This window comes from Saccoglossus kowalevskii, chromosome 4 (assembly GCF_978046115.1).
Source record: "Saccoglossus kowalevskii chromosome 4, keSacKowa6.1, whole genome shotgun sequence".
NCBI lineage: Eukaryota > Metazoa > Hemichordata > Enteropneusta > Harrimaniidae > Saccoglossus > Saccoglossus kowalevskii.
In genome coordinates, this window is record NC_140644.1 from 17,295,696 (window position 1) to 17,308,465 (window position 12,770).

Genomic DNA, 12,770 nt, shown 5'->3' on the forward strand with positions numbered 1-12,770 from the left:
CATGTGTGATATCGAGAGAATGTTCCATAGATTCAGAGTAGCAGAGCAGGATAGAGATTTTCTTCGATTTCTTTGGTGGAAGAATGACGATATAGATTCTGACCCAGTTGTATACAAGATGAGAGTACAACCCTTTGGTGCAGTGTCTTCACCAGGGTGTGCGAATTATGGTCTTAAACGTATAGCTAAAGATAATCAACAGTATGGTAGTGATGTAGTCTACTTCGTTAACAGTAATTTATATGTAGATGATGGCCTGCAAAGTGTTGAATCAGTGTCTAAAGCTGTTAAACTCATTCAAGATGTTCGTGATCTTTGTGCAGAAGGGGATCTTCGTCTGCACAAATTTGTTTCCAATAGCAGGGATACTATGGAATCGATACCTATCTCAGAGCAAGCACAAGGCATCAAGGACTTAGATCTTTCTTCCAGTGACCTACCAGTAGAAAGAGCCCTCGGTGTTGAATGGTGTGGAGAATCAGATTCCTTTCAGTTCAGACCAGCCATTAGAAATCATTCCCCTACACGTCGTGGTATCCTGTCAACTGTGGCTTCGATATTTGACCCACTTGGATTTCTTGCACCATTTGTCTTGTGTGGTAAACGTATTTCACAGGAGATGTGCAAGAAGGGTATGGAATGGGATGAACCCCTACCAGATAATCTTAGTACAAAATGGGAATCATGGCTTTCTGAAATTCCTAAGTTGGCTGATCTCAAATTCAGGAGATGCTACAAACCAGAAAGTTTTGAAGACTTGAAGAAAGTTGAGCTGCACCATTTTTCAGATGCTAGTCTTACAGGATATGGACAATGTTCCTATCTGAGATTAGTTGATGTTCATAGTAACATACATTGCTCCCTTGTCTTAGGAAAAGCAAGAGTCACTCCTCTGAAACCAGTGACGGTTCCCAGGTTGGAACTTCAAGCTGCAGTTACTTCTATTAAAGTCAGCAACTTCCTAAACAAAGAATTAGACTATGAAAACATAGACAATTTCTACTGGACAGACTCAAAGGTAGTACTTGGTTATATCAGAAATGATGCACGTCGCTTCCATATATATGTGGCAAGTCGCATACAAAGAATTAAAGATGCTTCTGTAGCTGAGCAGTGGCACTACAATCCCAGTGCAGAAAACCCTGCAGATCATGCATCCCGTGGCCTAGATGTGGCAGGCTTGCAGAAGTCAAACTGGTTCACCGGTCCAGCCTTATTATGGAATGCAGAACTACCATCTTTTGGCAATATGAACATAGATCTACAAGAAGATGATCCGGAACTGAAAACTGCAAAGGTGTTGGCTACTACCGTAGTTACTTCATCAATGCTGCATCATTTGGAGTGCTTCTCAGACTGGTCCAAGGCAGTAACTGCAATTGCTGTATTTCATCAATACATTTCCAGGAAGCTTAGGCAGACTACTATTTCACCACAAGAAGCTAGACAGACGGCAGTGATGACCATCATAAAGTGGGCACAACAAGATGCATTCGCTGAAGAAATAGAAGACTTAAATCGTCATGCCAATTCAAAGGATGTATTATCTGTGAAAAGAAACAGCTGTCTAATTTCATTAAGTCCTTATTTAGACGATCAACAAGTACTGAGAGTAGGTGGACGATTGAAGAGATCTACCATGCCTGACCATGTTAAACATCCCATTATCCTTCCTAAGAAGAATCATGTGTCGTCTATGATTATTGGATGGTGTCATAAAAAGGTGGCTCACCAAGGCAGAGGAATGACCGTGAATAGTCTAAGATCAAGTGGATTTTGGATTCTGAACTGTAGTTCAGCAGTTGCATCATACATATTCAGATGTGTCCTGTGTCGAAAACTTAGAGGAAAGGCCAACACACAAGAATGGCAGATCTTCCCAAGGATCGTTTAGAGCCAGCTCCACCATTCACATACTGTGGAATGGATTGTTTCGGCCCATTCATCATTAAGGAACGTCGATGTAAAGTGAAACGATATGGTGTAATTTTTACTTGTTTGGCCCTTCGTGCTGTTCACATAGAAACTATAGAAGAAATGTCTACTGATGCATTCATTAATAGCTTATGTTCATTCATTGCTATCAGACGTCCTGTAAGACATATACGATGTGACAGGGGATCTAACTTCATTGGTGCCAAAAATGAGCTTTATCGTGAAATGCAGGCACTAGATAAAGAAACAATCCAGGACACATTGCAGAGTGTTCAATGTGACTTCATATTCAATTCTCCAGCCTCTAGCCACATGGGAGGTGTCTGGGAACGCCAGATTAGGTCAGTAAGGAACATGCTTGCAGGAATCCTTGAGCAAGCTAAAGCCAGGCTGAATACTTCGTCTCTCAGAACATTCTTATATGAGTCTATGGCCATTGTCAATAGCCGGCCTTTGACAACAGAGCAGTTGAATGATCCTATGGGACCAACTCCACTTTCTCCTAATCAGCTCCTGACAATGAAGTCTGATGTTGTTGCACCACCTCCAGGTAATTTTGTGAAAGAGGATCTATATGCTCGTAAACGATGGCGCACAGTTCAGTACCTAAGCAATTTATTCTGGACAAGATGGCGAAAGGAGTATTTGATAAATCTCCAGTCCAGGCAGAAATGGCAAAAGACGAAAAGAAACATACAGGTAGGTGACATTGTACTTCTTCAAGAAGCAGACACCATTAGATCTCATTGGAGATTAGCAAAGGCAATAGAAACCATTAATGACAAAGATGGACTTGTACGACGGGTCAAGATTCTTATGGGTGACCCAAACTTAACCAAACGAGGTAAGAGAACGACTAATTGCTCTATTCTAGAGAGACTTATCCATAAACTTGTTCTACTTGTAGAAAACAATTCTGAAGACCACCACCCCTGATGTAGCCCTCATGGGTGGGAGCAGTATAGAGTACACTCGTTATCGTAAGTTTTTTGGTACATGTTGTAGAAAATCATAAATGATTTTGGGTGGGAGTGTGGCTGCCGCCCTCTATTGGCAGATTTGAAATGTTCTTTCTTAGAATGTTAGAAGAGCCTCGCGAAACAAACAGATCGAATAGCTTCACCTTCGCGGTAGTGTGCCATTACGCATAAAAAATAGTTCTTTTTGTTTCATGAATTTTATGCATTTGTAGACTCCTTGTTGTGTTTGGGGTCTTTTATTGATAGTAATAATTATCTTGTGTTGTATTTTGAATACTTTTACTCATTACTTATTTGTTCTTTCTAAGTGGCTTGCCCTATTGTATCCATTTGCCTTTTTGCCATTTGTTGATACATACTAGACATGAAAGCTGTTTTCTGTTATGTCACTGTGAATTTCGGATACTTTCGATTATCCCAAGGCTTTACAGGTCGCCAATGAGGTAAATATGTGCCCATAATGTATTCGTTGCATTTACACTATTTTTGCCTTCTTTTTGTTCAAGATTTATCTTGTTATCAAGTATTTTAGATGTTTTGAGTAGATCGGAAAAACGATCATTTGTTACTATTATTCGACATACCTAGCATATCGTTACTATAAATTTAATTGTGTTGCTACGTTATTGTTATTTGTATTTATCTGTATTTTTCAGTTTTCACGGAGCTTAAGATTGTGAATACGATGTTCATGAATGTGCTTGGTTTTACACTACTGATCGTTCGCCGTATAGTGTTAAGCAGACCTGCGCTGTTGCTTGAATAAATCACATCTCCAGTATACGAAACTCTTGTAGACTTGTCACTTTAAAGTAAAGCTCTTGGTGATACAGTAAAAACTCATATCTTTGTGGCGTGTCTCCAAGCTGTGTTGAAGACGTTTGATGCCTTTCCAGGAAACCCCACTGTAGTTATTCACTGGTGCTGTGTGTTACTGCTGTTCAAGTCAACATTAAGCTGAAGTTGTCAAGAGCAGATGAATTCAAGACCGATGTTGGAAAGCTGGTAATTGCCTGAACATTCCATAAAGAACATACATACAATAGCTGACAGTTTTGTGCGCAAAACTGAACATTTAATTCGAACACTATATAATCCATACTGATTGAATTTATATTTGATATTTTATTTATTTGTATGCATGCTTTTTAATGGTTGCTGTATGTACGGTTACATTTGTGCACATATTGAATTTCCCCAATAATTTATCCTAATTTTGTCACAGTGGCATAATTTTTCACACATGTATTTACTGCTGTCATAGTCCCTGCTGCACAACTATGAGTCTGCATAGTTTAATCTTGTAGTTTTCACATTGTTTAGATTTACCTGTTTGTGGTTGTGAGACTTTCTCTGAGCTTATTGACACGGACATGTTTTATAAGAGTGTAGGTAGTTTTACACACTCCTTCCATTTTCATTTGTGACAATCACAAAAACGTTGACGTGTGTTATCGTGACTATGGATTGTGATACAGCGCCCTCAACGTTTGATATTGAAGGTAAGCGAGAAGAGGCAGTGTTGGTTGGTACAGATCAGGCTAATAGTAAAGGTAAGACTGAATCTGAGTCTTTATTAAGTTTACGTAGATCAGAGAGAGTACCTAAGCTCACTGAGAAGGCGAGCAAAGGTAAGTTACAAGATCTTGAAAATTTATTTTGGCAAACTCATGATCGTCTGTTGTCGCGAGTTCCGCATCATGAGCGATTGATGGATGAATCAATTGAATCGCTCAACACACTGATTGACGTGATAGAGGAAGAGCGCAATAAAATTATTAAAATACATAATCAAATTAGAGATCTGTCAAGCACTCCACGAAAAGATATTTTGATGGCCATTGATAGAGTAAATGCCTATGTGGATCAGACAGTTCTTCGTGCACAACGTGTAATAAAACGGGCTGAAATTTCGAGTATGGTGTCCATTGGTTCTCTGTGGTCATCTAGTTCTAAATCAGTCATTTCGCATTGCTCACGGTCTTCTAAGCACTCAAAAGAAACAAATTCATCATCATTACGCAGGGCTTCCGCTGTTAAAGCAGCTGCCCTTCAAGCTGAGTTGGAAGAAGAAGAAGAGGCTATTCAAGAGGAGGAGTTAAAGGTACTAGAGCTTGAGAAGAGTAAGCGAAGGGTTGCAGCTGAAGCAGAAATGCAGCGCAGGTTAAGAGAGCTCAATAGACAAAAAGTAGTAAGAGAGCTTCGTATTGAAAAGGCTAAGTTAGCTGTATATGAAAGGGAAGATTTATTTGAAAATTTTCCAGTTAAAAGAGAACCCAAGTTAGTGCCACCAGCAATGGTAGACACACATAGTACAGGAAAACCAATGGTGATAATGGAGCCACATAGCCCCCCTGTAGTTGAACAATCAAATAATAATAGACACAAATGCCAACCAGTATTATCTCAGGAGTATTGTACAACTACAGCACAGAATGACCTTAGAGCACTGACTGAGAGCTTGAAAGCATCAGTGTCACTGAGTCGACTACCAGCACCAAAACCGTTGGTATTCACAGGAGACCCATTAGCATATCCAGATTGGATTACTTCATTTTCTACTTTAATCGAATCACGTGGTATCCCGCCTGTTGAGAGGATTCATTACCTGAAAAGGTACTTAGGTGGCTCTGCCAGAGAAGCGGTAGAGGGATGCTTTCTACTTAGAAGTGAAAGTGCATATGATGAAGCCAAAGCCACTCTTGAAGAAAGATATGGAAATTCTTTCACATTGACCGAGGCCTTCAGAGATAAGATTGACTCATGGCCAAAGATTTTTGGCAAAGATTCCAAAGCCTTGCGACGGTTTGCTGACTTTCTAAAGTAGTGTCTCATAGCCATGAGAGTCACAACAGGTATGGAAGTGTTAAATGATGTTCGAGATAATAGAAAAATGCTTCAGAAACTACCAGATTGGCTTATAAACAGATGGAGTCGTATTGTTGCAAAGACAAAGAAATGCACAGGTATATACCCCTCATTTAAATCATTTGCTTCTTTCCTGCAGGAGAAAGCGGAAATTGCATGTGACCTGTGCACTTCTGTGGAATCTCTGAAATCTACCCTGCAAAAAGACAGAGATACATCTCAACGCTACACGCCCAGAAACGGCAGGCCTGGAGGTCGCACTCTATCAACCATAGCAAAGCCAGAAAAAGATGACCAGTCCTGTATTTTCTGTAAGAAGGGTGGACATAGTATTCAAGAATGCTATACTTTTACAGCTAAGACCATGTCAGAGAAACAAGATTTCATCAAAAAGGGTGGTTATTGTTTTGGTTGTCTGCATTCTGGTCATGTGTCTAGGAAATGTCCAAATCGAAGTATATGCAAGAAGTGCAGTAAGAGACATCCCACTAGCTTGCATAGTGAAGAAAGAATAAACATAACCAAAGTACCAAGATCATCTTACAGTGAAACTACGGAACCCAACAGAACAATAGATCAAGATTACAAAGAAAGGACCAATATACATGTGAAAGATGCTGGTTGTCATGGCATAGTTCGCAAGCGTGACAAATCACTTTCATCCATGATTGTGCCTGTATGGATCTCCAGCAAATAAGATCCTAGTGAAGAGATGTTAGTATATGCACTACTTGATACACAGTCTGATACTACATTTGTATTGAATCATGCTGCAGAGCAGCTCAAAACAAAGTCAGATCCAGTTAGTCTTCGTTTAACAACCATGACTTCAAGTGATCGTGTTATTCCCTGCAGAAAGTATCCCAATCTCAGTGTTTGTGGATTTGATTCTGATGTAATGGTTACACTACCAACTGCATACTCGTTAGAGTACATTCCAGTCAACAAATCGCATATACCAACTCCTGAGATTACAGAAAAATGGCCTCATCTCCACCAAATCGCTCATAGGATACATCCCATACAGAATTGTGAAGTAGGTCTATTAATCGGTTATGATTGTCCCCAAGCCATTGCACCTCGAAGAGAGTGAAAATATTTTCTGTGTTTCACATAGAATACTTACCAAGGTAATACCAGACAACTTGGTACTCAGCATTAATGGTACTGGGGATGTACATAACTCTTATGAAAAGCAGTATACACCATCAGAGATTTGCTATGCTTTCAAGACTTCAACAAAAGAACAGATTGTCAGTCCTTTGGATGTAGTGTAATTACTTGAATCTGATTTTAATGAAACCAGAACTGATGAGGTGTTTATGTCTCAGGAAGATTCCCGGTTCATGAAGATTATTGAGAATGGTATTCACAAGGGAGATGATGGGCTTTATACAATGCCACTCCCGTTTAAACATGATAAACCTAAATTGCCAGACAACAAGATTATGGCAGAGAATCACTTGCAGTACCTTCGGCGTCGATTTAAGAGTGATCCTAAGTACTTAAATGACTATAAAGTGTTCATGCAGAGCATCATTTCAGCGGGCGATGCAGAATTAGTTGAGAAACAAGAAGAAGAAGTCGGACATGTCTGGTACATACCTCACCATGGAGTCTACCACCCCCAAAAACCTGGTAAAATACGTGTTGTATTTTACTGTAGTGCCAGATACAAAGGAACAAGCCTAAATGACCATTTATTGCAAGGTCCAGACCAAATAAATTCTCTTGTTGGTGTTCTTTGTCGCTTCCGGAAAGAGAAGATTGCTATCATGTGTGATATCGAGAGAATGTTCCATAGATTCAGAGTAGCAGAGCAGGATAGAGATTTTCTTCGATTTCTTTGGTGGAAGAATGACGATATAGATTCTGACCCAGTTGTATACAAGATGAGAGTACAACCCTTTGGTGCAGTGTCTTCACCAGGGTGTGCGAATTATGGTCTTAAACGTATAGCTAAAGATAATCAACAGTATGGTAGTGATGTAGTCTACTTCGTTAACAGTAATTTATATGTAGATGATGGCCTGCAAAGTGTTGAATCAGTGTCTAAAGCTGTTAAACTCATTCAAGATGTTCGTGATCTTTGTGCAGAAGGGGATCTTCGTCTGCACAAATTTGTTTCCAATAGCAGGGATACTATGGAATCGATACCTATCTCAGAGCAAGCACAAGGCATCAAGGACTTAGATCTTTCTTCCAGTGACCTACCAGTAGAAAGAGCCCTCGGTGTTGAATGGTGTGGAGAATCAGATTCCTTTCAGTTCAGACCAGCCATTAGAAATCATTCCCCTACACGTCGTGGTATCCTGTCAACTGTGGCTTCGATATTTGACCCACTTGGATTTCTTGCACCATTTGTCTTGTGTGGTAAACGTATTTCACAGGAGATGTGCAAGAAGGGTATGGAATGGGATGAACCCCTACCAGATAATCTTAGTACAAAATGGGAATCATGGCTTTCTGAAATTCCTAAGTTGGCTGATCTCAAATTCAGGAGATGCTACAAACCAGAAAGTTTTGAAGACTTGAAGAAAGTTGAGCTGCACCATTTTTCAGATGCTAGTCTTACAGGATATGGACAATGTTCCTATCTGAGATTAGTTGATGTTCATAGTAACATACATTGCTCCCTTGTCTTAGGAAAAGCAAGAGTCACTCCTCTGAAACCAGTGACGGTTCCCAGGTTGGAACTTCAAGCTGCAGTTACTTCTATTAAAGTCAGCAACTTCCTAAACAAAGAATTAGACTATGAAAACATAGACAATTTCTACTGGACAGACTCAAAGGTAGTACTTGGTTATATCAGAAATGATGCACGTCGCTTCCATATATATGTGGCAAGTCGCATACAAAGAATTAAAGATGCTTCTGTAGCTGAGCAGTGGCACTACAATCCCAGTGCAGAAAACCCTGCAGATCATGCATCCCGTGGCCTAGATGTGGCAGGCTTGCAGAAGTCAAACTGGTTCACCGGTCCAGCCTTATTATGGAATGCAGAACTACCATCTTTTGGCAATATGAACATAGATCTACAAGAAGATGATCCGGAACTGAAAACTGCAAAGGTGTTGGCTACTACCGTAGTTACTTCATCAATGCTGCATCATTTGGAGTGCTTCTCAGACTGGTCCAAGGCAGTAACTGCAATTGCTGTATTTCATCAATACATTTCCAGGAAGCTTAGGCAGACTACTATTTCACCACAAGAAGCTAGACAGACGGCAGTGATGACCATCATAAAGTGGGCACAACAAGATGCATTCGCTGAAGAAATAGAAGACTTAAATCGTCATGCCAATTCAAAGGATGTATTATCTGTGAAAAGAAACAGCTGTCTAATTTCATTAAGTCCTTATTTAGACGATCAACAAGTACTGAGAGTAGGTGGACGATTGAAGAGATCTACCATGCCTGACCATGTTAAACATCCCATTATCCTTCCTAAGAAGAATCATGTGTCGTCTATGATTATTGGATGGTGTCATAAAAAGGTGGCTCACCAAGGCAGAGGAATGACCGTGAATAGTCTAAGATCAAGTGGATTTTGGATTCTGAACTGTAGTTCAGCAGTTGCATCATACATATTCAGATGTGTCCTGTGTCGAAAACTTAGAGGAAAGGCCAACACACAAGAATGGCAGATCTTCCCAAGGATCGTTTAGAGCCAGCTCCACCATTCACATACTGTGGAATGGATTGTTTCGGCCCATTCATCATTAAGGAACGTCGATGTAAAGTGAAACGATATGGTGTAATTTTTACTTGTTTGGCCCTTCGTGCTGTTCACATAGAAACTATAGAAGAAATGTCTACTGATGCATTCATTAATAGCTTATGTTCATTCATTGCTATCAGACGTCCTGTAAGACATATACGATGTGACAGGGGATCTAACTTCATTGGTGCCAAAAATGAGCTTTATCGTGAAATGCAGGCACTAGATAAAGAAACAATCCAGGACACATTGCAGAGTGTTCAATGTGACTTCATATTCAATTCTCCAGCCTCTAGCCACATGGGAGGTGTCTGGGAACGCCAGATTAGGTCAGTAAGGAACATGCTTGCAGGAATCCTTGAGCAAGCTAAAGCCAGGCTGAATACTTCGTCTCTCAGAACATTCTTATATGAGTCTATGGCCATTGTCAATAGCCGGCCTTTGACAACAGAGCAGTTGAATGATCCTATGGGACCAACTCCACTTTCTCCTAATCAGCTCCTGACAATGAAGTCTGATGTTGTTGCACCACCTCCAGGTAATTTTGTGAAAGAGGATCTATATGCTCGTAAACGATGGCGCACAGTTCAGTACCTAAGCAATTTATTCTGGACAAGATGGCGAAAGGAGTATTTGATAAATCTCCAGTCCAGGCAGAAATGGCAAAAGACGAAAAGAAACATACAGGTAGGTGACATTGTACTTCTTCAAGAAGCAGACACCATTAGATCTCATTGGAGATTAGCAAAGGCAATAGAAACCATTAATGACAAAGATGGACTTGTACGACGGGTCAAGATTCTTATGGGTGACCCAAACTTAACCAAACGAGGTAAGAGAACGACTAATTGCTCTATTCTAGAGAGACTTATCCATAAACTTGTTCTACTTGTAGAAAACAATTCTGAAGACCACCACCCCTGATGTAGCCCTCATGGGTGGGAGCAGTATAGAGTACACTCGTTATCGTAAGTTTTTTGGTACATGTTGTAGAAAATCATAAATGATTTTGGGTGGGAGTGTGGCTGCCGCCCTCTATTGGCAGATTTGAAATGTTCTTTCTTAGAATGTTAGAAGAGCCTCGCGAAACAAACAGATCGAATAGCTTCACCTTCGCGGTAGTGTGCCATTACGCATAAAAAATAGTTCTTTTTGTTTCATGAATTTTATGCATTTGTAGACTCCTTGTTGTGTTTGGGGTCTTTTATTGATAGTAATAATTATCTTGTGTTGTATTTTGAATACTTTTACTCATTACTTATTTGTTCTTTCTAAGTGGCTTGCCCTATTGTATCCATTTGCCTTTTTGCCATTTGTTGATACATACTAGACATGAAAGCTGTTTTCTGTTATGTCACTGTGAATTTCGGATACTTTCGATTATCCCAAGGCTTTACAGGTCGCCAATGAGGTAAATATGTGCCCATAATGTATTCGTTGCATTTACACTATTTTTGCCTTCTTTTTGTTCAAGATTTATCTTGTTATCAAGTATTTTAGATGTTTTGAGTAGATCGGAAAAACGATCATTTGTTACTATTATTCGACATACCTAGCATATCGTTACTATAAATTTAATTGTGTTGCTACGTTATTGTTATTTGTATTTATCTGTATTTTTCAGTTTTTACGGAGCTTAAGATTGTGAATACGATGTTCATGAATGTGCTTGGTTTTACACTACTGATCGTTCGCCGTATAGTGTTAAGCAGACCTGCGCTGTTGCTTGAATAAATCACATCTCCAGTATACGAAACTCTTGTAGACTTGTCACTTTAAAGTAAAGCTCTTGGTGATACAGTAAAAACTCATATCTTTGTGGCGTGTCTCCAAGCTGTGTTGAAGACGTTTGATGCCTTTCCAGGAAACCCCACTGTAGTTATTCACTGGTGCTGTGTGTTACTGCTGTTCAAGTCAACATTAAGCTGAAGTTGTCAAGAGCAGATGAATTCAAGACCGATGTTGGAAAGCTGGTAATTGCCTGAACATTCCATAAAGAACATACATACAATAGCTGACAGTTTTGTGCGCAAAACTGAACATTTAATTCGAACACTATATAATCCATACTGATTGAATTTATATTTGATATTTTATTTATTTGTATGCATGCTTTTTAATGGTTGCTGTATGTACGGTTACATTTGTGCACATATTGAATTTCCCCAATAATTTATCCTAATTTTGTCACAGTGGCATAATTTTTCACACATGTATTTACTGCTGTCATAGTCCCTGCTGCACAACTATGAGTCTGCATAGTTTAATCTTGTAGTTTTCACATTGTTTAGATTTACCTGTTTGTGGTTGTGAGACTTTCTCTGAGCTTATTGACACGGACATGTTTTATAAGAGTGTAGGTAGTTTTACACACTCCTTCCATTTTCATTTGTGACAATCACAAAAACGTTGACGTGTGTTATCGTGACTATGGATTGTGATACAGCGCCCTCAACGTTTGATATTGAAGGTAAGCGAGAAGAGGCAGTGTTGGTTGGTACAGATCAGGCTAATAGTAAAGGTAAGACTGAATCTGAGTCTTTATTAAGTTTACGTAGATCAGAGAGAGTACCTAAGCTCACTGAAAAGGCGAGCAAAGGTAAGTTACAAGATCTTGAAAATTTATTTTGGCAAACTCATGATCGTCTGTTGTCGCGAGTTCCGCATCATGAGCGATTGATGGATGAATCAATTGAATCGCTCAACACACTGATTGACGTGATAGAGGAAGAGCGCAATAAAATTATTAAAATACATAATCAAATTAGAGATCTGTCAAGCACTCCACGAAAAGATATTTTGATGGCCATTGATAGAGTAAATGCCTATGTGGATCAGACAGTTCTTCGTGCACAACGTGTAATAAAACGGGCTGAAATTTCGAGTATGGTGTCCATTGGTTCTCTGTGGTCATCTAGTTCTAAATCAGTCATTTCGCATTGCTCACGGTCTTCTAAGCACTCAAAAGAAACAAATTCATCATCATTACGCAGGGCTTCCGCTGTTAAAGCAGCTGCCCTTCAAGCTGAGTTGGAAGAAGAAGAAGAGGCTATTCAAGAGGAGGAGTTAAAGGTACTAGAGCTTGAGAAGAGTAAGCGAAGGGTTGCAGCTGAAGCAGAAATGCAGCGCAGGTTAAGAGAGCTCAATAGACAAAAAGTAGTAAGAGAGCTTCGTATTGAAAAGGCTAAGTTAGCTGTATATGAAAGGGAAGATTTATTTGAAAATTTTCCAGTTAAAAGAGAACCCAAGTTAGTGCCACCAGCAAT

General features: G+C 39.7%; 4 protein-coding genes across 4 annotated transcripts; all 4 read left to right on the forward strand.

Moving 5' to 3' along the window:
* Window position 1: 1 nt before the first annotated feature.
* On the forward strand, window positions 2-1,894 carry LOC146746655 (uncharacterized). Its single transcript, XM_085498273.1, has one exon. It carries the CDS (start codon window positions 2-4, stop codon window positions 1,892-1,894), a length of 1,893 nt encoding a protein of 630 aa, XP_085354399.1.
* Window positions 1,895-1,923: 29 nt separating this feature from the next.
* On the forward strand, window positions 1,924-3,681 carry LOC146746656 (uncharacterized). Its single transcript, XM_085498274.1, has 2 exons — window positions 1,924-2,779; window positions 3,572-3,681. Exons 1-2 carry the CDS (start codon window positions 1,924-1,926, stop codon window positions 3,679-3,681), a joined length of 966 nt encoding a protein of 321 aa, XP_085354400.1.
* Window positions 3,682-7,105: 3,424 nt separating this feature from the next.
* On the forward strand, window positions 7,106-9,451 carry LOC146746657 (uncharacterized). The gene has a single exon (XM_085498275.1). The coding sequence runs from the start codon at window positions 7,106-7,108 to the stop codon at window positions 9,449-9,451; it is 2,346 nt and encodes a 781-aa protein (XP_085354401.1).
* Window positions 9,452-9,480: 29 nt separating this feature from the next.
* LOC146746658 (uncharacterized) lies at window positions 9,481-11,238 on the forward strand. The gene is made up of 2 exons (XM_085498276.1): window positions 9,481-10,336; window positions 11,129-11,238. The coding sequence occupies exons 1-2, from the start codon at window positions 9,481-9,483 to the stop codon at window positions 11,236-11,238; spliced, it is 966 nt and encodes a 321-aa protein (XP_085354402.1).
* The last annotated feature ends 1,532 nt before the right edge of the window (window positions 11,239-12,770 follow it).

What these genes read in the sequence shown, in the direction of transcription:
- LOC146746655 (XM_085498273.1), top strand. Translation starts at nt 2, where the DNA reads ATGTGTGATATCGAGAGAATGTTCCATAGATTCAGAGTAGCAGAGCAG.
- LOC146746656 (XM_085498274.1), top strand. Translation starts at nt 1,924, where the DNA reads ATGGATTGTTTCGGCCCATTCATCATTAAGGAACGTCGATGTAAAGTG. An exon ending in CCCAAACTTAACCAAACGAG is followed by an intron (nt 2,780 to 3,571) that starts GTAAGAGAACGA and finishes TGTATTTTTCAG; the next exon opens with TTTTCACGGAGCTTAAGATT.
- LOC146746657 (XM_085498275.1), top strand. Translation starts at nt 7,106, where the DNA reads ATGTCTCAGGAAGATTCCCGGTTCATGAAGATTATTGAGAATGGTATT.
- LOC146746658 (XM_085498276.1), top strand. Translation starts at nt 9,481, where the DNA reads ATGGATTGTTTCGGCCCATTCATCATTAAGGAACGTCGATGTAAAGTG. An exon ending in CCCAAACTTAACCAAACGAG is followed by an intron (nt 10,337 to 11,128) that starts GTAAGAGAACGA and finishes TGTATTTTTCAG; the next exon opens with TTTTTACGGAGCTTAAGATT.